Below are 25,365 nucleotides of genomic sequence, written 5' to 3' on the forward strand. Positions count from 1 at the left end.
AACACATAAGATTTGCATTTGCTTAATTTCTTATTGATAAAATCTTAGTTTTAAATTATTATTAGCCTACTGAGTTTCACCCATTATTCCTAATTCTCTATTTTCTGTTGCATATAAGTTGATCTGATATTTAAGAATGGAAAAGCAAGATGAAATCTTCAAACAGTTTAGACAAACTTCTCAGTGCTTCGTTGGGAACAGTTTTCCTCTTCTTTAATATTTTTAGCATCTGGACCAGGCTGTGAGTATCTGTTTGTGAAGGCCTTCAAGCCATCTCTTTTGGCTTTGGGAGGTTGAGCCCACTTGGAAAACTTATAAACTATGTTTTTTAAAAAAAATGTGGAGAGCCAACTTCTGTCATCGTACAGCCATTTAAGCAAGTTCTCTAGACAAACCTACTTCAGTAGCTTCTTCAAGGCAGCTAATTCAGAGCTGCTATGTGTGTGTCTGTGTTTAGTACAAAGATGTTGAAGGGTTGTTTAGTACAAATTGGATGAGATGCACCACAAAGAGAAAAAATATTATGGCAAATGTGTAAGGGGTGCTTTGCTATGGGGGCTCTAGACAAACCTTCCAAACCTATCAATATGTATATAAATTCCCCCGGTGGCATTGTCACCGCTGGTCTTGCTATCTATGACACGATGCAGTACATACGTTCGCCGGTTAGTACTCTGTGTATTGGCCAGGCAGCGTCAATGGGGTCTCTGCTTTTGACTGCTGGCGCCAAGGGGGAGAGGAGGTCGTTGCCGAATGCTAGGGTTATGATTCACCAGCCCTCTGGTGGCGCAAGTGGGCAGGCTAGTGATATCACAATCCTTGCAAAGGAGATTCTGAAGGTGAGGGAGAGATTGAATTTGTTATATACAAAGCACACGGGGCAGAAGATTGAGAGAATTGAGCAATGTATGGAGAGAGACATGTTTATGTCACCAGAGGAGGTGAAGGAGTTTGGGCTTATTGACGAGGTTATCGAGCATAAGCCTATTTCTCTGGTAACTGATGCAGTTGCTGGCACTGGTGGGAATAAAGAAAAGGAAGAGGTACCTAACTAGATTTTGGTGGTTAAATTATTATTAATTTTTCTTATCTATTGGCATCAGGTATGGGATTTTGTTTGTCATTACTCTGGTTTTAACTGTGTAAGTTATTTCTTATCTATTGATATCAAAATGTCATTACTCTGGTTTTAACCATGTAATTTCAAAATTGGATCTGGCTTTTGAATCAGTTATTATAGATGCATCGAAAGGGAGTGCTGATTTTAATGTTTATACATTTAAATATATGGTTAATATTGGTGGCTTTGGGACCATAAACAGGGTGGACCATAAACAGAGTGAGTGAGCTAGTAAACAAAATTATTCAACCTCTGGATCCCCCATTCCCTTTTGATTTACTTGAGCTTTTGCTGCAATTTTGGTTTAAAGAATGAGAAGGGGGTATTCTTATGTAGAAGAACGAACATGGGGATTGATGGCACCACAGGAAGATAGAGAAAAAATATGATAGAAAAGAACCACACATACAAAACATAAAGATTGTATTTGGTTTCCTATGATGCCTATGTCCATGGGTGAAGATGAACAGAACAATGTACTACAACTAAATTTGAAACACAAGATGCAAAATTATATAGAATCCCAAGACTCATAATCAAGAAACATTCACCGAAGAATCCAAGAAAATTCTAACATTCAAGACAGTCTCTCAGTCTGTCTAGGACAAAGTCTTAACTCAATTCAACTCAACTAAGCCTTGTTCCAACTATATGGGCTGATATACTTTTGCTTTTCATTGCAAATTTACAATGATAAGTATTGCTAATTGCAAAAGGAGAGTATCTGAGCAAAAAAATCCCAGAAATGAATGACACGTCCCTAAAATAGCTATAGTATCAAAAGCCAATAATAAAAAATTCCTTTAAATCTATATGAATGTAAAGGGTAAGGTGCGGGGTTAGCCCTCTTAAGGACAGATTCCCAACCCTCTTTGATATTGCTAACAACAAGGAATGTTTGGTGTCAGAGGTGTTTTCTCAGGTTGGAGGGGCAGCTGTGTGGTGTCCCAGTTTTAGAAGGATCCTGAATGATTGGGAAGTGGAGCAATGGGAGGAGCTGATGCAGATGCTGAGTGAGGTAAGGGTGGATAGTACAGGGGGGGACAGGAGGATTTGGGAAAGGAGAAATCAGGTTGGTGGCAGCGGCCAGCCTTGTCTATATTTCTACACATTATTCTTTTATTAATCTATCAATGAAGGTTCAATGTTTCGTATCACAAGAAAAGTTACTTTCAACTTTATTAGCATGTCTTCAGAGCATGCCTTGTTCTGAAAAGTACAAGAGTTCTATTTGCTCCAAATGGTCCATGTTGCCTCTACTACTAAGGCCACAAACATGCCGGTGTTTGTATTAGGACACAACTGATTCAGGGGAGTATCCTTTCACCCCAAAGCTTTGAAAAACAGATGCCTAAAGCTTGTGATAAAAATGCAATGCAGAAAGAGATGGTTTACGGATTCCAGGCCTTCCGTACATTCGATACATGAAGTATTAACGAGATCCATTCCTCTCCTGAGAAGATTCTCTGCAGTTGGGGAGTCCCCTAGTGCCGCTGGCCATGCTATGAAGGAGACTTTAGAGGGCATATAGGGGACCCAGATTTTTGAACTTGGGAATGAATCAGCTGATTGGGAGCTCAGTGTCTTGTACAAAGACTGCACTGAGAACAAACCAGATTTATCCCAGGTCCAAACTCTCTTGTTCACCTGATAAGCAAAGGGAACACTTATTGAATCTGTAACAGTTCGATGAATGAGCTATCTTCCCAACCATTTAAGTTTCTTCTGAACTTAGGGTCCCAAACATAGAATTGTTATGAAACTCATAACTGCCAGTAATTATGTGCTGCAAACATAGAAATATGTGTTTCTCTATTATTCTCCTATATCATGGGCTCAATGCATGTTAAGCTGACTTTGATCTCCAGGGAACAAAACACTTAGCAGATGGGTTAGCTAAATCTGGTGCTCATAGAGATTTATTGATTAGTGACAGTGTTCTGACTTCGTAATTTTTGCTTTCCTTGTTTTGCATCTTGATGTACATCTTTTCATGTACCTCTTTTCATTTACTAAATTCTCAGTTACCATTTGCTCAAAAAGAAAAAAAAAAAGGAAAAAAGAAATACTTGAATGGGGCATCACCACACCATGAGTCCAGCCAGAACTTGACTCTATTACCCTTACCAACTTTATATTTGATTCCTTATGAAAATACAGGTGCCATCTTTATATCTTTCCATGGAAAACACAACTATAGGGTAGAGAAGATTCACCTGGATCCCAGCCCATGCTCCTAGTGCCTTATTTTACAGCAACAACCTGTCTCCAAAAGCTTTTTGGTTCCATATTGAATCTTCATAACCAATTAACAAAAAGATCTGTGTTCATCAGTTTTGAATGCTTGATTCCCAACTTCCTTTCTTCTTTGCTTCACAGCAAGTTTCCAATTCACCAATTCCATCCAGTGCACAAGAAGTTTTTTATTTTAGCTTCTAATTTCTTGGCACCAGTTGACCGGTTTGGTTAACCATCGGTTCGGTTTGTCTGTTTTTTATATTTATAATATATATTATAAAAACATGTAAATATATAATAAAAAATAGAAATATATAAAAAATATTATATTTTAAATAATAAATAATATATTATATATTATAAATATATTTATATATATAATGCATATTTATTAATATTCAATATATAGAAAATATAACATATATAAAATATATATATAATATACATAAATATATATAAATATATGTACACCGGTCGGTTCAGTTAACCGCCGGTTTTCTATATTGGTTAACCAAAACCAAACTGACTGGTTCGGTTAACCAGAATTTTGGTTCAGTTTTGGTTGGTCTTTCCGTTTTTCTTGCTTACCCCTAATTAAACATCTTAATGATGGATCCTAGATAGCATTAGAATTGCACCTAGCCCCCACCCCTGAAATGAAATAACTCCAAACTGTTGGAATCAGAAATAAGTCTACTAAGAACATCAACTATAGAGAAAAAGGTGAAAGTGGATCCCCTTTTTTGATACCACGCTTTGCAGGAAAGGAATCTCTAACCACACCATTCACCAAGATCGAGTAACGACATTGCTGGCCTTATAGTCATTTTATAAGTTGATAAAAAGATAATCATTTTATAAGACTTACTTTTAGCATGGGTGGTATTTTCCTATCATGGAACTCTAGGTGTAAATGATTCGGATCCTTGTCCAATTTGATTTCAAATCTGATCTGATTGTGTTAGATATGGATATCCCTTAGTGGATTTTCAAATTGAATCAGATTAGGAAATATGATCCATAGAATTTTTTTATTTTATTTTATGAATGATAAAGCATTTCATTATAGATTTTTTAAGATGGCTTTACAACTGATACAACGTTTAGTTTTCCCAAGAGCCATGAGATGCAGCCTCAAAAACAATGTAAATTACAGTATAGCCCAGAATAATTGACCCATATACAACCCTTGTTTAGCGAGTAGGTCTGCCAGCCCATTTGCCAATCTTCTGACTGTTATATTAGAAGTTAGCCATTTGAATCTTCCCAACGCCCCCCTGAAAGGCCAAGCTGCTGTCTCCGGTTCTTTCACCCAACCTATTACCACTTTGGAGTCCCCTTCTATGACCAGATTTCTGAGGTTCATCTCTTTAGCGATTTGATCTCCCTGTAAAACAGCTTGGACTTCTGCACTAACCTCATCTCCCACTCCAATTGGACTAGAGAATAAAGCCACTATCTGGCCCTTTGCATTCCTGAATACTCCCCCAATCCCAGAGGGTCCAGGATTACCAAGGTTGCTTCCATCAAAGTTTAGTTTTGGGAAGATTTCTTCTGGAGGCTTCCAGGTTATAACAGGTTTGTCCTTGACCAAAGAAGCTTTAGCAACTAATTCCCAATTTTCCCATATGTCATCAAAGGAGATAAGTCCTTTATTTAAGGAATTAACTCCAAACTCCTCTCACTAAATTGTATATTTACTATATATTAAATATATGAGCTTTGTGGACTTTTTCTTGATTGAAACACCCATACTATTGAGTTTGGTCCTTTTTTAACTGTGAGGGTAGAAAATGTAATTTAAGCTATTATTTTGTATTTCATTCAATTCTCTCTCATTAAGGTGTTAACACTCATTTTCTTTCTTTAGATCTTTTAAAGTATTTTTGTTTCTCACTAATAAATTCCACTAATTAAATCTATACCCAATAATTTTAATAATACAAACTTATGCTTTGAAAACCAACTTGAAAACTAAATTGTCCATTTGTCTATTTGGCAAATATATAGTTCAACTATCAAAGTCAAATAGATCAACTAAATAATAAAGGTTTAAAAATAAACCAAAATATAAAAATTACAAAATAAATTTAGGAACAACTCTAAAATTATATATGTGTCATGTAAAGCAAAAATAAGTATGATAAGTAAGAAGTATTTTTATTAATGATGGAAATGAGATACAAAATTTAAATTGACTAAAAAATGAAACCATGTTCCTATTCAAGTGGTGGATCAATGGCTCAACCTTTTAGGTCAAATCAATCACCCACATTGTCATAATTAAATAGCAAAAGTTTTTAAAAAGATAAAAGCAAAATTTATTAAAAAATAAAAAAGAATTGTAGAAAACATTTTGGGTATAATATTATGTATTTCATCATATTAAAAAAATAAGTGTAATGAATAAGAGTCCTTTTTATGGATGTTGGAAACAAAATAAAAATTTAAATTAACTCAAAAAAACTATTTTTCCATCTAATTGGTGGTAAATGACCCATATGGGTGCAAATTGGGTGGGCTTAAAATGAGTTTGGACCAACCAACCTTGTAATTTTAAACAAATTGGCATGGATTTTCGGTCCTCGATCTAGGCCTCGGCCTAGGCCCAAGTTTGGGCTTTTCCTTTTTTTTTTTTTGAGACTTTGAGCCAATCTTGACTACATATATACATGCATACATATATAAACACATTTATATATACATGCATATAGATACACATACATTTATGTCAAATTTTTGCGCAATAATGATTGGCCAATCCAAGCCCAAGGCCAACCATAAGTTCATCAAAATTTAATGCGGGATTGGCCTAGGTTGGATAGATCAAGCTTGATCTTGGGCTTGAGCCTTCGGCCCATTGTATAGGGTTGGGCCTAGGTTGAACACAAACTGGGCCCCAACTTGCACAACTTGCACCCTAGCGTTCCAACCATTTGGGTAAAAATGGGTTAACCAATTATGCTATAATTAAATAATAAAATATAAAAATAGATAGAATTATAAAAAAAAATATAGAAATTTATAGAAAATTTTGATATATATCAAATACTATAAATTTGTCAGATTAAACAAAGATAAGTATGATAAAGATAAATACGAATTGTTTTTACAATTAATTATGGAAATGGATTAGAGAATTTAAAATTTTGAAAGCAATGACATCATATTCTCTTTCAAGTCAAATAGGTCAACACGTGATGTCTTAATTATATAAGAAAAAAAATAGAAATAATAAGTTATAGAAAATACAAAAAATTGTGAACATTCTAACATGATATGTTTTTCATATTAAACAAAAGTAAATATGATACAAAATAACTATTTTTATTAACAATAGAAATAAAATATAAAATGTAAATTCACCAACACCATTCTTTAATTACTTATATTTTTAATGGGTTCTAATAATGATATTGAAATTATTATTGTTATCTAAAATTGTCACATGCAATGCATATGTGCATTTAGTAGTTAAAATAAATTTAATAAAATAGTTTTATTGACTTACTCAAAAATTGGTAAAATAATTTTATAAAAAAATAAATTTTAAATAATTAATAAAAATTAACATAATAAAAACAATAAAAATCGATGATAAACTTAGCAAAAGTTATTTTGTTAATTCAATTGAAATGAATTAATAAAAACATAATTTAATTAAAGTTAATAATTTTTTTTAATTTAACTTAATAAAAAGTAACTATCCTTCTCCTTAATCACTTATATATATATATTTGACAAGACATAACCAAAGAATAATGTTAAGATAGTTAGGGTTCAGCTTGACCTAATTAGAAATGTCCTGGGACTCCTATTTAAATGTCACTTAACAAAGCTTGTGCATTGCTTTTAAGAGTAACAAAGTTAATAAATTGTAAGCAAAATAGTAAAAATTAACACAAATTTATCTAACAACACATAACCCATAAATAGTTTGGGTTGGACTTGGTACCACTATTTCTTTTACCAACACTTGTACATAACACATGCCTTACTAATGATTTAAATATGGATAGCATATATCTACAAAAAGATTTGTAGGCCCATGGCCCATTCCATTACTTCCGAGATTCTGATACATCAACTTTCTATAATATACTCCTCAAGTACTCAGAGAAGCTTTACACGCCAACCTCACAGCACATGTTGTTGTCGATGGGAAACATTCCTTGAATTCATGTTGTTATTCATAGGGAGATGTTTTTAATACACAGTTGGGGTGTGATTTAAATCGGGATTTGCTCATTGCAAAGAGCATCTCACACCGACCTCACAGCCTTATCCCATTGTGTATTGGGAACATCTCCTTATAAATAACAATACAAAGTATGGGAGGTGTTCCCAATGTGCAGTTGAAAGTCATTGTGAGGAGCATATCCAGACTTGTTGTGAGGTTGGTGGAGCGCTTTGTGAGAAGCAAATCCAAATTCGATCTGAATCTGGATTTCCTCATTACACCAACCTTAATTGGGATTTACTCTACAAAGAATAATACAAATTGAATTGGGATTTGCTCCTTACTAGGGGTGAGCAAATGGGTAGATTCTACTCGGAACCAAATGGAATTGGCCTCGAACCGACCATATCCAATTTGTTATAGGGTAGGGTTTGGTTCCAAATTCTTGGAACTGACTCCTACCCAAGTTGGTTCCAAGGCCTAGGGGTTTACCCTACTTGAATTGACCCAATGAACCGACCTTGGTTGGCCTTGGTGGAAGTGGCCTTGGTTGGCCTTAGTGGAACTAGCCTTGGTTGGCGTTAGTGGAACTGGCCTTGAAATCGAACTTACATTGAAATAAACTCCAAAATATTTTTAAGAATGTGAAGATTTGAATCCAAGCACTCATTGTTACACAATCCATGGTCTTACTTACCATTTAAGTAATTTGATCATTTGTTTTCATTTTAATATTTGAATGTGTAAAATAAATAATGTAAAAGGTAATATTTACAAATTTTAAATTATAATATAATAAATTTTAAACTGTATGTTAAATATTACAATAATCTAAGTATTAAGTTACTCAATTTAATCAATAAACATAATACAAGTTTTAAATTAGACTAGCAGGGACCAGTGTGATGCACGGAAAATTATGAAAGATTTAATAATTTTACTTTTCATTTAATGTTGATTTGTAAAAAATAATTGTTGTTAATTGAATATGAACAAATATGTTTTAATAAGTTTAGTTTTATTAATAATTTGTAGTAATTTTAATAATTTTTATTTTTTTTAAATGAAATTTTGATTAATTTTAAAGTAAATAAAGTAATTATAAAAGCTAACATTTTTATTAATTCCACTAATAATTAACAATTATATAGAAATGACAACGGGGTGGGTTCAGGGCAGGGCACCCCATCCCTTTCCCTGGCCCATTGTCAAGACAATCTACCTCATCCCCGCCCTGTCCCTAGTGTCACACGGGTTCAAGGCAAGGTAACCACTCCTCAATGTTGGGCGAGTTCAAGGGCAAGGCACCCCACTCCTCATCAAGGATGGAGAATTCTCGAATTTCCCTACCTCGTCCCCAGTATTGGGCGGGTTCAAATAGACGTGTAAATTGGGTCGTGTTGGGTCGGCAAGACACGACCCACATGTGGACCGCACAAAGTGCAAGTCGTGTCGTGCTGGCCCACGAGGCATCCTAGGCCGTGCCTTCCTCCTCTAGGACAATTTGGGGGGTCGGTTCAGCACGGCCCATGGCTCAAGCCCGCACGGGCCTGTGTCGTGTTGTGGGTCGGGTTGGTCCATGGGCCGAGCCTTGGGCCAGGCCATGCCACACACCAAGCCAAGTTCAAGGCAAGGCACCCACTCCCGTCCAAGGTTTTTAAAATTGGACCGGATAGGAACCCTTTCTAGGGTCAAACGGATGACTCGCTCTCACAAAAAAAAAAGAAAAACAAAAAAGGCCAAAACCTGTTGTCCGGGTTAACGGTTCGACCGCCTAGGTCAGCGGTTTGCTTACCAAATAAACGGTTTTTGGACAAAAAGTGGTTTTGAGGTGAAATGGTGTCCGACTCCAAATTTTTTTGATCTAACCATCCAATTTGATCCAGTTTTGAAAACACTGTCCCTGTCAACCCAATATTCAATTTGATGATAAAACTGATCAAAAGGATATATTGAGTATCAACCACACGGTAAATTTCTAATATAAACTAATCAATAATTTTCTTTTTTCAATATTATACTAATTTATCTTAATAATTTGTGTAATTATTTGTTCAAATTATAGTTTTCCATTTCCCATAGTAATTTATTTTTAATAAATTTCAAATTATAGTTTGTTTAAGTCTTTTGAACAAACAAACTAAATCGAAAATAGACCCAAATCGATACAACCCGAGTTGGTGGGTTTTCGCTAATGGTCAATCGGTTTCGAGTGACAAACTGCAGACTTGACTAAATCGATTTGGTTGGTGAAACAACATGCAAGTGAACTGAACCAATCATTGAACACTCCTAATTTCAACTAAATTTATAGTCTAATCTCTAATAAATAACAATAGTTTAATCTCCAATAATTATTGAAAATTTATAACAAACGTACACAATCTTTGAAAATAAGTTTATAATGAAAATATAATAGATATATAATAAAAATACAATAAGTACAAAAATATAATAAATACTGAAATTATACTAAATTAGTCAATAAATAGTGTAATCTTAAATAATAGTTTAATCTTTAATAAGTATTGATCTATAAATTATAAAAAGTATATAATTACTAAAAATAAATTTATAACAAAAATACAATAAATACGACAAATTAAATTTCAATAGTTAAATAATAGTTGTTTAATCTCCAATAATTATTGATAATTTTATTTTAAATAACAAAAGGAAAAAATACATTTATAAATAATTATTAAAATCATATTTATAAAAACATAATAATTACTGAAAAAAAATAAATATTAATTATATTAAATATAAATATATAATGAATATACACTATTATTGTAAAATTTTTACTAATAAATATAATTTTGTTGATAGTTATTTTCTATAATTATTAATTGATTTAAGTGAAATTAGTTATTTAGAATATTATTTACTTATTTAAATAATATTTTTATTTAAATTTTTAAAAATATTAATTATTTATTGAATTTAATAATCCATAAAATTATAATTGTACTATTATTACATAATTCGTTATGAATTTTGTAAAATATTAAATTATTATTAATATGAATATTATGAATTCTATTATAAATATTTTTCTACTTTTAAGATTTTTTTTAAATTTATTACATAATTTTGTTATTTTAACTATTTAATTTTTTTTCATGTTATATATAATATATAAAATATATAAAATTTTCATTATTTGAATTTTATTTATTTTAATGTTATTACGTAACATTAAATATTTTTTATTTAGCTACTTTTAATGTTTTTATTTAAGATTTTTAGTTATTGAGAGAAATCTAAATAATAGAAAGGGTTATATACTAAAATACCCCTTATAGTTTTATGGATTTACTAAAATCTACCCTATAGTTAGAATTTTACTAAAAGACCACTTATAATTTACAATGGATTTAATCAATCTTCCATTAGATGATAGTGGAAAATGACAATGTTGACCCTAATGTTCATTTAAATAAATTTAATCAAAAGAAAATAAAAATAACAATAATACCATTTTTGCCTTTAATAAGACACAGGCAACCACTCTATTGTCTATATTTGGTTAATTTTGTTTTTTATACAACAAATATAGGGGTATTTTTGGAATAAAAAATCATGGCCCAATGGCAAAACAAACACTCCTTAATGAAACGTTGATTAAGTAAATAAGTTGTAAAATATATGGGATGTTTTAGTAAAATGAAAACTATAAGATAGGTTTAAGTAAATATGTAAAACTATAAGGTGTGTAGGAATGACAACGGGGCATGGATCATATTCCCCGTCCCTGACCCCGATTCTTAAATTAACCCCCACCTTTGATCCCCAACGGGGATGGGTTCCCCGTGGGGACCCGAATCCCCAAAATGTTTTCAAATAATAGTATTTTTAAAATAATTCTATTAAAATAAATAAAAAATATAAATTATAAATAATGTTTTAAATATGTTTTGATATATATATATATATATAATTTCAGTTAGGTTTATTTATCAAAATGATGAAACCGACCAACCCGATTAACTCGACCCGAGTTGGTCAGTTTTCTAGTATTTTAGGTTGGCTTTGGTTAAAAAATTTCTGAATTTGACCAAGTTGGATCAGTTTCACTTTGGCAATTTGTAAACCGACCCAAACCAATACAACTTGAGTGGGTTGATTTTTACAAAATGGTTAGCTGGTTTCAACTGACCAACTCCCTAACATGACCAGGTCAATTTGGTTGGCCAAATAGCCTACGACTGAACCGAACCAACTCATGAACACTCGTAATTTCCGTTAAATTAATAGTCTTATCTCTGATAAATAACAATATTTTAATATCCAATAATTATAGAAAATTTATAGCAAGAATACACAATTATTGAAAATATATTGATAATGAAAAATACAATAATTTCAAAAATTACAAAAATACAATAAGTACTAAAAATATATTAACTTAGTTAATAAATAGTATAATCTCAAATAATAGTTTAATCTCTACTAAATATTAATCAATAGCTTATAACAAAACTACAATAAATACAATAAATTAAGTTTAAAATTTTCAATAATAGTAATTTAATCTCCAATAATTATTGAAAGTTTTCTATTAAATAAAAAACAAAATAAATTTGTACATAATCATTGAAAATACATTTATCACAAAAGACAATAATATTAATTTTAGTATATATAATTATATAATAAATACAGATTAATATTTTAAAATTATTATTAATAAATGTTATTTTTTTGAAAGTTATTTTCTCAAATTATTACTTGATATAAGTGAAATTAATTATTTACAATATTATGTAAAATATTAAATTATTATTAATTTCAATATTATGTTTTAATTATTTTTATACTTTTTAGAATTATTTTAAATTTATTACATAATTTCTTTATTTTAACTATTTAAAATCTAGTTATGTTAAATATTTTTATTTAAAATATTTAGTTACTTAAATACTTAAATAATATGTAAAATATTAAATTTTAAAATATTAATTATTTATTGAATTTAAATATCCATAAAATCATAATTTATACTATTATTACATAATTTCATTATTAATTTTGTAATATATTAAATTATTATTAATTTAAATATTATGTTATAATTATTTTTCTACTTTGAAGAAATTTTTTAAATTTATTACATAGTTTTGTTATTTTAGCTATTTAAAATCTAGTTATGATAAATATTTAGTTATTTAAATATTTAAATGATCTACAAAGTATTTAATTTTTTTATTTTAATTTTATTTATTTAATGCTATTACATATTATTAAATATTTGAAAAACATTTAAATTGGTAATTTAGAAAAAACATAAAATATTATGTTATAATTATTTTTCTACTTTGAAGTTTTTTTTTAATTTATTACTTAATTTCGTTATTTTGGAGAAAGTGAGGGATAGTGGGGGAGATAGTTTAGGAGAAATTGTAGGAGAAGAGATTATTTAGGTTATTTGGAAAATAAATCTCATTGGTTGTTTCAATAATGACATAAAATTAAAAAATAAAAAATTCAAAAAAAGAAAAAAGAGATAAATAGCTTCTCTCAAAGGAGAACTATGCTGATATGGCAGTACTAGTTTTAGTATATATATATATATATATATATATATGATGATTATTGAAAATCAACATTTTAATGGATATGTTTATTTTTTTAAGAGGGAGAGTGAACATATTCCACGGGTAGACCTTAGAATCTATCCCAAAACCACTAAGGCAAAAATCGACCCTAAAACCAGATAAATTTAGATAGGCTCTGCCATAAAATCGAACTGAAGCAACCCATACTCACCCCTATTCTTTACACCTTACGGCCCAGTTCGGATCTTCTATCCACGGCTACCCACGTCTCATTACCGCTGTATATTGAGAATATCTCCATGTTACCATTGATGGAAGATGTTCCCAATGTACAGCTGTTGTGTTTCTTGTGGATAGGAGATCTGAATCCACAGAGAGTCCTTAGACCAACCTCACACACATCTCGCAGCCGTTAGTAAATCTGATTCCCAAAGAGCCTGCAGATGTCTCTACAAACAGCAGTACGAATTGCCTTATATTATTTCGAGGTTCTCAAAAACTCATTTTGAACAGAAGGCATTTCTATCTCCCCGGAAACCCTTAGCCATCAGGAATGTGGAACCGACTTGTGAGTATAAAGCCATCACTATCTACACTTACCAAGCTCTCATCGATTCGATGCATAGCGACGAGATCGTACGGTCTGATCCCAATGGTGATCGAGCATACCTCGAGAGGCGAGCGAGCCTATGATATTTTCTCTCGCCTCCTGAAAGAACGGATTGTCTGCATTAACGGGCCAATCTCCGACGACACGGCCTCTGTTGTCGTCGCTCAGCTCCTCTTTCTCGAGTCCGAGAACCCTTCCAAGCCTATCAATATGTATATAAATTCCCCCGGTGGCGTTGTCACCGCTGGTCTTGCTATCTATGACACGATGCAGTACATACGTTCGCCGGTTAGTACTCTGTGTATTGGCCAGGCGGCGTCAATGGGGTCTCTGCTTTTGACTGCTGGCGCCAAGGGGGAGAGGAGGTCGTTGCCGAATGCTAGGGTTATGATTCACCAGCCCTCTGGTGGCGCAAGTGGGCAGGCTAGTGATATCGCAATCCTTGCAAAGGAGATTCTGAAGGTGAGGGAGAGATTGAATTTGTTGTATACAAAGCACACGGGGCAGAAGATTGAGAGAATTGAGCAATGTATGGAGAGAGACATGTTTATGTCACCAGAGGAGGCGAAGGAGTTTGGGCTTATTGACGAGGTTATCGAGCATAGGCCTATTTCTCTGGTAACTGATGCAGTTGCTTGCACTGGTGGGAATAAAGAAAAGGAAGAGGTACCTAACTATACTTTGGTGGTTAAATTATTATTAATTTTTCTTATCTATTGGCATCAGGTATGGGATTTTGCATGTCATAACTCTGGCTTAACTGTGTAATTTCTTTCTTATCTATTGATATCAAAATGTCATTACTCTGGTTTTAACCATGTAATTTGAAAATTGGATCTGGCTTTTGAATCAGTTATTATAGATGCTTCGGAAGGGAGTGTTGATTTTAATGTTTATACATTTAAATATATGGTTAATATTGGTGGCTTTGGGACCATAAACAGGGTGGTTTTAGGGTACTTATGACTAATGTAGTCCATAGAGTGAGTGAGCTAGTAAACAAAATTATTCAACCTCTGGATCCCCCATTCCCTTTTGATTTACTTGAGCTATTGCTACAATTTTGGCTTAAAGAATGAGAAGGGGGTATTCTTATGTAGAAGAAAGAACATGGGGATTGATGGCACCACAAGAAGATAGAGAAAAAATATGATAGAAAAGAACCACACATACAAAACATAAAGATTGTATTTGGTTTCTTATGATGCCTATGTCCACGGGTGAAGATGAACAGAACAATCTACTGCAACTAAATTTGGAACACAAGATGCAAAATTATATAGAATCCCAAGACTCATAATCAAGAAACATTCACCGAGGAATCCAAGAAAATTCTAACATTCCAGACAGTCTGTCAGTCTGTCTAGGACACAAGTCTTAACTCAATTCAACTCAACTAAGCCTTGTTCCAACTATACGGTTTGACTTCATATTACCTGTTCCATCATTCCACTCTGTTTAGTGCCACATCTATTGCTAAATTATGGGCTCTCAAATAATTTATCATTATTTATTTTTTGGAAAAGTAAGGTATTGTATTGTAAAGTTGCAATGAAAAGCAAGAGTATGTCAGCCCATGTACGTCAAGGAGTTGTACATTGGGAATATACAAAAAAATTGATAAGTATTGCTAATTGCAAAAGGAGAGTATCTGAATAAAAAAATCCCAGAAATGAATGACACTCCCTAAGCTATAGTATCACAAGCCAATAATAAAAAATTCCTTTAAATCTATATGAATGTAAAGGGTAAGGTGCGGGGTTAGCCCTCTTAGGGACAGATTCCCAACCCTCTTTGATATTGCTAACAACAGGGAATATTTGGTGTCAGAGGTGTTTTCTCAGGTTGGTTCTCAGTCAAATCTTTTTACAGCAGCCTTTGCAGGGAGGAGGAAGTTAATTTCCCCGAAGACCTGGTATGGAGGATGGTGGTTCCTTTATAAGTCTCCTTTTTGTCTATGGGTAACAGCTTTAGGGAAATGCTTAACAGCTGATAATTTGTCAAAGAGAGGTTGGGTAGTAGTACCAAACGGATGTGTTCTTTGTGGTAACAATTTTGAAAAGTTGGAGCATCTCTTCCTGCACTGCAGATTCAGTTGGGTATTTTGGATGAAAATGCTTGAGGTTTTTGGAGTATAGTCCTCCTCTGAAGAAATGTATTGGATCTGTTACGGAGTTGGGGTCTGTTGAGAAGAGGTAAGATTGTACGGAAGGTGTTGCCAGCGGTGGTGGTGTGGTCAATTTGGTTGGAAAGAAATAGGAGACTCTTTAAAAATCAGTTGAGATCAGAGGAGGAAGTCTTAAAGGGCATTTGGGGAAGGTTATATTCTTGGGTGGCAAGTCACAAACTGTTCAAGAATTGCCCTTACAATTATTTTTTGGAGTATAGTAATCTTTTTGTATGATGTTCCTTATTGTTTTTTTTTTGAGTTGTTCATAGTGAGTGCCTTGCTCAGTGCCTCAGTGGGCAAGGCTGTATGTATCTCTTTCAGTCTTCTTTAATGAATTACTTTACCTTTTCTCTCAAAAAAAGGGTAAGGTGGCATCGGCCAGCCTTGTGTATTTTTCTACACATTATTCTTTTATTAATCTATCAATGAAGGTTCAATGTTTCCTATCACAAAAAATGTTACTTTCAATTTCATTAGCACGTCTTCAGAGCATGCCTTGTTCTGAAAAATACAAGAGTTCTATTTGCTCCAAATGGTTCATGTTGCCTCTACTACTAAGGCCACAAACATGCCAGTGTTTGTATTAGGACTCAACTGATTCAGGGGAGTATCCTTTCACCCCAAAGCTTTGAAAAGCAGATGCCCTGTGATAAAAATGCAATGCAAAATGAGATGGTTTACGGATTCCAGGCCTTCTGTACATTAGATACATGAAGTATTATCCAGATCCCTTTCTCTCTTGAGAAGATTCTCTGCAGTTGGGGAGTCCCCTAGTGCTGCTGGCCATGCTATGAAGGAGATTTTAGAGGGCATATAGGGGACCCAGATTTTTGAACTTGGGAATGAATCAGCTGATCGGGAGCTCAGTGTCTTGTACAAAGATTGCACTGAGAACAAACCAGATTTATCCCAGGTCCAAACTCTCTTGTTCACCTGATAAGCAAAGGGAACACTTATTGAAATTTCTGTAACAGTTAGATGAATGAGCTATCTTCCCAACCATTTAAGTTTCTTCTGAACTTAGGGCCCCAAACATAGAATTGTTATGAAACTCATAACTTCCAGTAATTATGTGCTGCAAACATAGAATTATGTGTTTGTCTATTATTCTCCTATATCACGGGCTCAATGCATGTTAAGCTGACTTTGATCTCCAGGGAACAAAACACTTAGCAGATGGGTTAGCTAAATCTGGTGCTCATAGAGATTTATTGATTAGTGACAGTGTTCTGACTTCGTAATTTTTGCTTTCCTTGTTTTGCATCTTGATGTACATCTTTTCATGTACCTCTTTTCATTTACTAAATTCTCAGTTACCATTTGCTCAAAAAGAAAAAAAAAGGAAAAAAGAAATACTTGAATGGGGCATCACCACACCATGAGTCCAGCCAGAACTTGACTCTATTACCCTTACCAACTTTATATTTGATTCCTTATGAAAATACAGGTGCCATCTTTATATCTTTCCATGGAAAACACAACTATAGGGTAGAGAAGATTCACCTGGATCCCAGCCCATGCTCCTAGTGCCTTATTTTACAGCAACAACCTGTCTTCAAAAGCTTTTTGGTTCCATATTGAATCTTCATAACCAGTTAACAAAAAGATCTGTGTTCATCAGTTTTAAATGCTTGATTCCCAACTTCCTTTCTTCTTTGCTTCACAGCAAGCTTCCAATTCACCAATTCCATCCAGTGCACAAGAAGTTTTTTATTTTAGCTTCTAATTTCTTGGCACCAGTTGACCGGTTTGGTTAACCATCGGTTCGGTTTGTCTGTTTTTTATATTTATAATATATATTATAAAAACATGGAAATATATAATAAAAAATAGAAATATATAAAAAATATTATATTTTAAATAATAAATAATATATTATATTATAAATATATTGTTATTTATATAATGCATATATATTAATATTCAATATATAGAAAATATAACATATATAAAAAATATATATGATATACATAAATATACATAAATATATATAAATATATAGAAATATATGTACACCAGTCGGTTTGGTTAATTGCCGGTTTTCTATATTGGTTAACCGAAACCGAACTGATACCTTCAGTTTTTTAAAAATACCAAACCGAAACCAAACTGACTGGTTCGGTTAACCGGAATTTTGATTCATTTTCGGTTGGTCTTTCGGTTTTTCTTGCTTACCCCTAATTAAACCTCTTAATGATGGGATCCCAGATAGCATTAGAATTGCAGCTAGCCCCCACCCCTGAAATGAAATAACTCCAAACTGTTGGCATCAGAAATAAGTCTACTAAGAACATCAACTATAGAGTAAAAGGTGAAAGTGGATCCCCTTTTCTGGTACCACACTTTGCTGAAAAGGAATCTCTAACCACATCATTCACCAAGATCGAGTAAGGACATTGCTGGCCTTATAGTCATTTTATAAGTTGATAAAAAGATAATCATTTATAAGACTTACTTTGAGCATGGGCTGTATTCTCCTATCATAGAACTCCAGATTAGAGGTGTAAATGAATCGGATCCTTGTCCAATTTGACTTCCAATCTGATCTGATTGTGTTAGATATGGATATCCCTTAGTGGATTTTCAAATTGAATCAGATTAGGAAATATGATCCATTTGATTAGATAGATTTTTTTTTTTTTATTTTATGAATGATAAAGCATTTCATTATAGATTTTTTAAGATGGCTTTACAACTGATACAACGTTTAGTTTTCCCAAGAGCCATGAGATGCAGCCTCAAAAACAATGTAAATTACAGTATAGCCCAGAATAATTGACCCATATACAACCCTTGTTTAGCGAGTAGGTCTGCCAGCCCATTTGCCAATCTTCTGACTGTTATATTAGAAGTTAGCCATTTGAATCTTCCCAACGCCCCCCTGAAAGGCCAAGCTGCTGTCTCCGGTTCTTTCACCCAACCTATTACCACTTTGGAGTCTCCTTCTATGACCAGATTTCTGAGGTTCTTTTCTTTAGCGATTTGGTCCCCCTGTAAAACAGCTTTGACCTCTGCACTAACCTCATCTCCCACTCCAATTGGACTGGAGAATAAAGCCACTATCTGACCCTTTGCATTCCTGAATACTCCCCCAATCCCAGAGGGTCCAGGATTACCAAGGTTGCTCCCATCAAAGTTTAGTTTTGTGAAGCTTTCTTCTGGAGGCTTCCAGGTTATAACAGGTTTGTCCTTGACTGAAGAAGCTTTAGCAACTAATTCCCAATTTCTCCATATGTCTTCATAGGAGATAAGTGAAAAAAGGTCCATGGTTTTAGCCCAGATAATAGCCCTAAACAGCAGTCATTCCCACACAGAATCCTTTTTTTGATCAGTATCCCACACAGAATCCTCATCCCTATCTTTATCATTAAAAAGTCTATTATTCCTTTCCTCCCAAACTGTCCAAACTAAAGCAACCCTAACACACCACCATAAGACCCTCCCTCTTTTCTTAGGCCACCTGGAAGTTTTAGGGTCGAAAAGCCCCCCCGATTTGCAAAGGCCTCCTCTCCACTTGCACCCAAAAAGACCAAAGATCTTTTCCCAAAGTTTCACAACAAAAGGGCAGGAAATTAGCAGGTGGTAACAGCTTTCTCCATTTGCTTTGAAAAGGAAACACCAATTTGGGACAAAGGTAGGGTCTTTTCTTTTGTAGGTTATCCAAGGTGTTTAATTTCCCGAGGGAGACTCCCCAACAAAGAGCTCTAACCTTAGGGGGATTGGGTTTAGACCAGATTTTCTTACAAAAGAAAGGCTGAGGGTTAAGGAACAGAACAGAACTGATAGAAACAAGAGGCACAAGAAAAACACCCGAGGATTGGGAGTCCAAATTCTAGCATCATTTTTTTTTTTTTTTTTAAGGATAAAAGGAAATTTCATTAAACTGAAAAATGCAGTACATCTCAAAATGCTGGTTGTCTAGTTGACAAACCAACTTCAAAACAGAGATTACAAGAAATAATTTCTTGGAGAAGAACCACCTCTGGTTTGGTACTTTGAGGCAATTCCTCACTAAGGTGGCGTTTGATAAATCTGAAATTTCAGATCTGAAAAGTTAAAAAGATATGTTTTTTGTTTGAAATCTGAAAAGAAGCATATGTGCTTTTCTACTTTTTAGAGGCTCTGAATCCATAAGTTTGTTTGTGTTGGATCAACCCTTTACCATCTAAACTGATTTTACTATTTTACCCCTAGAACATACTATTTGGAAATGTTGAGTTCAATTTGCATTATCTCATAAAAAATAATTTTCAACCTCAAAATAATATTAAAACAATACAAATAAAAAATAATAAATTAATAATTAAGAATTACTATTTAATAAATGAAATAATTAAAATTAAAAAATAATTAATGATTATAAAAATATTAAAATAATTAATAATTACTAGTTACTAATTAATAATTTACACAAATAAAAATTAAAATAATTTTTAAAATTTAATGAAATAATTAAAAATTACTAATTAACAATTAATAAATAACACAAGTAAAATTAATAAAAAATATTAAAATAATTAGTAATTAACAATGAGTATAATTAATAATAATAATATTATTATTATTTTTATTATTATTATTACTCATCGAATTGACGTTCTTGCAAGTTGCAGTAGCGGTGGTGGTGGCGGGAAGACAGGGGAGATCAAACGAAGGTGGCATCTGAAAGCAACGTTTTCAGATTCATGCGTCTGAAAAGTGCAATCAAATGCCACCTAACTTCCTCCTTCTATTCCTTATACCCCTTACAGATCAACTAAGAATCCTTATCTTCCTCCCCCATTCCCTGTCTTCCCCCGCCCCCCAATTCACTCAATCTTGTCCATCCCCTCCTCTTCTCCTCCTTCCTCATCTCACCCCTTTTCTTTTTCTAAGTATTCTTCCCTCTTCTTTTTCTCTTCTCTTTTCTTCTTTTGAAACTTCCCAAATGCTATTTTTGCAAAACATTCCCCTTCCCAAAAACTAGGTCGAGAGACTTTCCAACCTCCACCTCCCTCTCCACTAGTTTTTTTTTTACTTTCCCATTTTGAACTATTTCCTTGATTTCTTGATCTTTTTATGTCTGTTCTGCCCTATCTCTCTCTCTGCCCCTATCCCCGGTCTCTGAACCTTCTCCTTCTTCCCCTTGTTTCTCTTTTGAATTTTGAGTAGTGCCTACAAGCCTTCTTTTTCTCTTGGAAATCCTATTTTGTGCTCCGGCCCCTCCCTCCTCCACTCTAAGTCTTCCTTTTTTTCTATTATTTTCTCTCCTATCTCTTCTTCTAATATTTTTCTTCTTTGTCCTCCCCGTTGTTTGGAGTTTCCATCGCTAGAATGCTCTGCGAGCCAGACTCGCTCACGTCCTCATGTCTGTGTGAAGTCACCAAGTTGCTTGGATCAGATCGTACAAATATTCTTTCTTTTCTTCCTTCCGTTGCCTCTACTATATTCTCTGTAGAGCTTAAAACTTGGTTGCCTAGAGCTCTCTTTCCTCCCTGAACATACAACCTTCCCCAAGATCCCAACTCTTCTTTTTCGGCTTCTTGAGAGAATCCATCTTTATTGCTTTTTGTCTTCGCGTTAGGGTTGGAATTATCTTTTTCGAATTTTTGGGCTTCTGCTTCTTTATTTCTCTCTCCATCTGCGATCTTCTCTTCTATGTCAATTCTTTGCAAATCTCCTTCCATTGTCGAGCATATCACTGTCCTTTCCCAAGATCTTAATCTTTCTTCCATTCTTGTATTTGGTCACCACCCAAATCCAATCTTCTTCCTTATCCCCTCTGCAGACTTGTTTCATGGAACTTGGGTGGCCGAAACTAGTCTTCTTCAATGAAGGGAATGTTCTTCTGACTTTACCCCTCTTGTTCGCCCTTCTCTTAATTCTCGCTCCTATTTTAAAGTTCACCGCTAACTTGTTTAAGCGGTAAACTCTTTTCACACCATGCTCCTTGTCCTCAACCGGTGATGGCTCCATTCCCCTTCTAGTCTCCCTGCCCCCCTTTTTGAAACAATCTCATCCTTTTGATCCGGACCCATCAATCTTCAACTGTCCCTTCTTCTAGAAAACTATACGTGGAGAGTGTATCTCCTCCAGGTCCTTTCTTGGTGAACTAAAAGCTTTCTCGAAAATGACCACCTATTTAAAGACTCCTCCCACATCATCCTTTGCAAAAAAAGACCCTTCAGTTCATAGTTGCGAAACTACCTTTTTACACCCCTGTTTTTCCTGTGTCTCCCCTCTTCTCTTTCTCTTGTCTTTCCGACTCCCTGACCTTTTGCTTTCCATCATCTTCCTCCTCCCGACTTTTGTACTTAGATTTGACCAGCAGCCTAAAATCTATCTCTTGGATTCGGTCAAGCAAGGCCATTGAATCCTCCTGAATCCAACGAAACGGGATGCAACCTTCAATAACCAACCTCGAATCGTACCACTCTCCAGCAAAGTTTAATGCTATACTTGGGGAGATAAGATGTATGTTCCCTGCTTTGACCAAACTTCTTGCTGCTACTAGGTTTTTCAACTTAAACATTTGGGCATCCACTCTTCTAAAGTAGCCACAGACATTTCCGATAGCATGAAAAGTATTTAGATTCCATGCATGAAGTGGAATCCCTAGGACATTGATCTGGACAAAACTTGCTACCCACTTCTCTAATTGCCCCCACTAGTGGATTCCATCTACCCAACCTAAGCTTTGGTTAGAGAAATCCAAACAGACATTGTCAAGGGTTTTTAGCAATAAAGCGGCTTGATCAAGCTCAAAGTCTCTTATATCTCTTTTGTATCCCAAATTCCAACTAAAACCCGGGGATTGGGTGAAAGAATGGTAGGATCCATCTAATGGACGCCATAAAGATTGCGAAATGGGTGGGCGAATTTCAAAAATTTTCCTACCTTCTCCCAACTGGGAATCATATTCCCTAAATTTAGAATACAATATTCAAGGATCCTACTTGAACCATAATCGAACCAGATCTGAACCAAAAGGGAAGGGAGGAATTATACCTGATCCAGAGAAGCAGTATCTCCCAAAGTTGGTGTTCACGCCCAAAGAGGACACCAAGATCCGCTCCTGCTGAAGATGACACAGCTGTGTGTGGAACGGAACCAGCAGAGTGCGTCCTACACACTGGATCCTTTCGCAAGAATCCTCTGGAAACTCTGAGCACCAAATCTTTTTCAGTCTTTTCTGCAAAACTGATGTCAAGAACTGATTTCTTGATTTCTTTCTTCTTCAAAGATCAAATCTTGTCAGAAAGAATGGCGGCGGCTTGAGGAGAACTCCTGAGACGAAGATGGCTGAATTGCTTCTCTTCTCTCTGGAATGTGTATGAGATCCAATCTCAATTCGCAGGATGATTTCTTGCACACAACCCTAGGTTTAAGATCTGATTGTTGTTCTCTCTCTTAGGGTTTCTCCTATTTTCTTCTTGATTAAGAAACCTCCTAATTAGGAGTTATCCCAATCCAAATCAGTATTTGGATAGGGGATGATCTTAATTCTATCTGCAGATTAAGTTAGCTTACTCCTGATCTTATCAGGAGGTTATCAGATTCAGATCTGATTTGAATTTGGTCTCCCAGAGTGGATAAGGTTAAAGGACCAATCCTTTTGCCAACTTTAATCCCATATTCGCCCCATAGATGGGTGATCATATCAGCCCAGCTCGAAATGGGCTTTTGGCCCATTAAGTGTTTAGTGCTTAACTAGTTTCCAATCTGCTGCCCAGTTGGGCTTCTTTGTATGGCGTGGGACCCAAGCATTGATCTACACACCAACCACATGGGTTCGGCCCAACCTTTATTACAAGGCCCAGCCGAATTCACTGAAAAACTCAGTGAACCCCTGAGCCCATCACATGGACCCTATGGGCCCAACACTTACATTAAGTGGTCCCTGGGCCAAGCCATCTTATAAAAACCCAAGGACTGTGGGCAGGTGCAAGATTAGCCCATCAGGTATTATCCTAAATGGCCTGACACTTAACCTCTCAGCCCTTAATGATCAAGCACTGCCCGACAAGAGAGGACCTCTCCCTCGGATGCAAGGAACAATGCCGCACTTTCTACTCACATGGATCCCGGGAATTAAAACCATTTGCAAACATTTCAAAACCGTATGTATATATATATATATATCATATATAAATTTTGCAAAACAAAATTCCAACGATTGAAATCAACTGCCGACAGTTTGGTTTCCATCAGAGAGAGTGCATTCCCGATCATTACCTTTGTCCGACAAAGGGGCTGATCCTGTCACTATGATCACCCACTCAGATGAATTCTCAGACTGCCCCAACATGCCCAGGTTTTGACCCCCGCTAAGGATCTCACTAATTGGCATATCAAAGACAGCCCGATCCGACACCTAGTGAAGTATCATAATCGAGTCAGGGTTAGGTGTAACTTTCCAGTTTTTCCCATCTGTCTCCAAGATCCCGGGCAATACTGGAAATCTGGTCCGGTTCAAGGATTCGAGTGATCCCATACTGCATGTGCCTTGGGCCTTACCCTGGTGGCCGAGATAGGCCATCCCAACACTTGGCAGCACACCAGTATCAGCCTTGGTAGGATAAATCTCCCCAGACTTATCCAATGGCTGTGAACATTTAAAACTAACACGTGTCTCATTAAGTGTCCGGTTTTAGGGTCTTACACAGAATTATACCAAACAACATGAATCAAACATGCACTTTATTTATTTACACTAAATATCAAAAGTACATCAAATTGGATTGAAGCTAAGGGCATACAAAACTATCTAACATTGGGAGAAAGAAACAAACTGTTGAATGGATTCATTTTTAGAAAGGGATAGGAATACAAAACTGGAAAAGGTCCTTAAGGATGGAGTTACCGATCCAGGTGTCTTCCTAGAATAGAACCCCATTTCAAGTACACATGTCATACATGATTAGGCTGAGGAATTGGGGAAGGATACTGTGAGTAGCCTTCCATGGAGAGTTCAAAGTAGTTTGCACAGACACTCTAGCATTCCAACCTCTAGGTGACATCCATGAATGCTTCCTACAACCTTATGCCAAAGTCTGTCTTTCTCTAAAGGCCATCTCCAGATCCATTTACCCAACAGAGCTGTATTCTTCTTATCTATATTACCAATCCCCAAACCCTTTTGCTCCTTACTTTTGCACACTATATCCCATCTCATCAGGTGATCTATTCTTCATTCTCTTGACTCCCACAAGAACTCTCTCATGACCTTTTCTCTACTTTCAGCACCTCCTTGTGTGGCATCTTAAAGACTGAAAGGAAGAAAACTGGAAGGTTTGCTAAGGTTGACTTAATCAAGGTAATGCGACCCCCTAGAGACACACAATTCCTCTTCCAAATTGATAATTTCTTTGCACATCTTTTAATGATTGGACTCCAAAAACGTCCTTCTCGAGGGTTGGCTCCTAAAGGTATACCTAGATATTTCAACGACCAATAGGTAATAGGAGAACCTAGGGCCTTTGCTACCCCAACAATTTTTTCACTTGC

At 34.8% G+C, this 25,365-nt stretch overlaps 1 protein-coding gene and 1 pseudogene across 3 annotated transcripts in view; both read left to right on the plus strand.

Moving 5' to 3' along the window:
• The first annotated feature begins 231 nt into the window (after positions 1 to 231).
• Positions 232 to 1,229, plus strand: LOC148855692 (ATP-dependent Clp protease proteolytic subunit 2, mitochondrial pseudogene; annotated as a pseudogene). The gene has a single exon (XR_016094807.1). The product of XR_016094807.1 is annotated as an ATP-dependent Clp protease proteolytic subunit 2, mitochondrial pseudogene (transcript).
• Positions 1,230 to 13,292: 12,063 nt separating this feature from the next.
• The window catches only part of LOC148855693 (uncharacterized), a 39,341-nt gene continuing 27,268 nt past the window's right edge, over positions 13,293 to 25,365 (plus strand). The window contains exon 1 of one of the 2 annotated variants that reach the window (XM_088985737.1): positions 13,293 to 14,375. In XM_088985737.1, coding sequence (XP_088841863.1) covers positions 13,653 to 14,375 — 723 coding nt within the window. In that variant the 5' untranslated portion in view covers positions 13,293 to 13,652. The remainder of the gene's footprint in view (positions 14,376 to 25,365) is intronic. The other variant, XM_088985736.1, reaches the window with a different exon arrangement.

Source organism: Nelumbo lutea, chromosome 4, assembly GCF_056320005.1.
Source record: "Nelumbo lutea isolate HS-2025 chromosome 4, American lotus-T2T, whole genome shotgun sequence".
NCBI lineage: Eukaryota > Viridiplantae > Streptophyta > Magnoliopsida > Proteales > Nelumbonaceae > Nelumbo > Nelumbo lutea.